General features: G+C 32.8%; 1 protein-coding gene across 1 annotated transcript in view; it reads left to right on the forward strand.

Annotated features, from left to right (window-relative positions):
- Nucleotides 1-641: 641 nt before the first annotated feature.
- Nucleotides 642-1,485, forward strand: part of LOC106475552 — a gene marked incomplete at its 5' end in the record, with an annotated part of 27,122 nt that continues 26,278 nt past the window's right edge. The window contains one exon of the mRNA XM_013936231.1: nucleotides 642-723. Coding sequence (XP_013791685.1) covers nucleotides 642-723 — 82 coding nt within the window. The remainder of the gene's footprint in view (nucleotides 724-1,485) is intronic.

Below are 1,485 nucleotides of genomic sequence, written 5' to 3' on the forward strand. Positions count from 1 at the left end.
AGAGTGTAGGGTGTGGGATGACTGAAACTTTCACACTGTGTTGTTGTGTTGATTGCCCTACTTTCAATAGAGTATGGGGTGTGGGATGACTGAAACTTTCACACTGTGTTGTTGTGTTGATTGCCCTACTTTCAATAAACTGTGGGGTGTGGGATGACTGTGGTAGAACTTTGGATTTTGGAGCTGGTGAACTGAGTTTGAATCTATGTAATTGGAATAACACAAAATATTTCCCATATGTTAAGGTATGGGTGTGTTATAAGGGTGATAGTCAATGCTTTAGTGTGGGTGGTAGGATACTGTTGTCTGGCTGCCTTCCCTTTGGTCATTAGTTTAAAATTAGGGATGATGACAGATGGCTTTAGAAGCTTTGTCATGAAAACAAGTACAATTTAATAAATTGTTTTCCAAACAAATGTTTTATATCAAGAACCTGGATACAAAATGAGACAAGTGCAAGTTTCAGGGTATACTTATTACATACAAATTATGCTCGGCAAAATATGTGAGCAGTCATTACAAGTGATAATATGTATTTGTTTATGTAATATATAATTTTCCACACATCTTATAAACATCCTAATATGACTTTTTTTTTTTAAGTTGTAGTTAATTGTGAGAATTTTTAACATTTTCTTTAGGAAAATGAAAAACCACCTACTGTACCATATATATACCAAACCCCAAAAGACCATGAAATTGACCTTAGGCTATTCAATAAAGGTAAACCTTTTCTCATTTTTCTAGACCAATAAGAAAAATGAAAGTGCCATTTTAAAATTGATACATATTAACACATTTAACTGGTATAGTTTTTCTGTGTGAAATGACGTGTCCCCTAAAGCCATCATGTGAGGGTTGTTTTTTTGTGCATATTAAATCAACTCTACGACTCTTTTCTGTCCTCGCAATCAACTCCAAGATTATCTTCTGTCCTCCCAATCAACTCCAAGACTTTTCTGTCCTCCCAATCAACTCCAAGACTTTTCTGTCCTCACAATCAACTCCAAGACTTTTCTGTCCTCACAATCAACTCCAAGATTATCTTCTGTCCTCCCAATCAACTCCAAGACTCTTTTCTGTCCTCCCAATCAACTCCAAGACTCCTTTCTGTAATAAAACCATCATGATTTATGGTTTAGAGGCAAGTCATACCAATTTTGAAACTTAGCTTAAACTTATCTGTTTTAAATGATAAAATCATTTGAAAAAAAAGGGTATGAATTCCTTTTGTATTGAAATTACCTTGATTATGATGGTCACAAAATTATACTAAGATATGTTATAAAAAATTCCTGTGGCTCATTATTCTTAAACAAAATTATACTAAGATATGTTATAAAAAATTCCTGTGGCTCATTATTCTTAAACAAAATTATACTAAGATATGTTATAAAAAATTCCTGTGGCTCATTATTCTTAAACAAAATTATACTAAGATATGTTATAAAAAATTCCTGTGGCTCATTATTCTTAATTACTTGT

The sequence above is a fragment of the Limulus polyphemus genome, unplaced genomic scaffold (assembly GCF_000517525.1).
Source record: "Limulus polyphemus unplaced genomic scaffold, Limulus_polyphemus-2.1.2 Scaffold8792, whole genome shotgun sequence".
NCBI classification, from domain to species: Eukaryota; Metazoa; Arthropoda; class Merostomata; order Xiphosura; family Limulidae; genus Limulus; species Limulus polyphemus.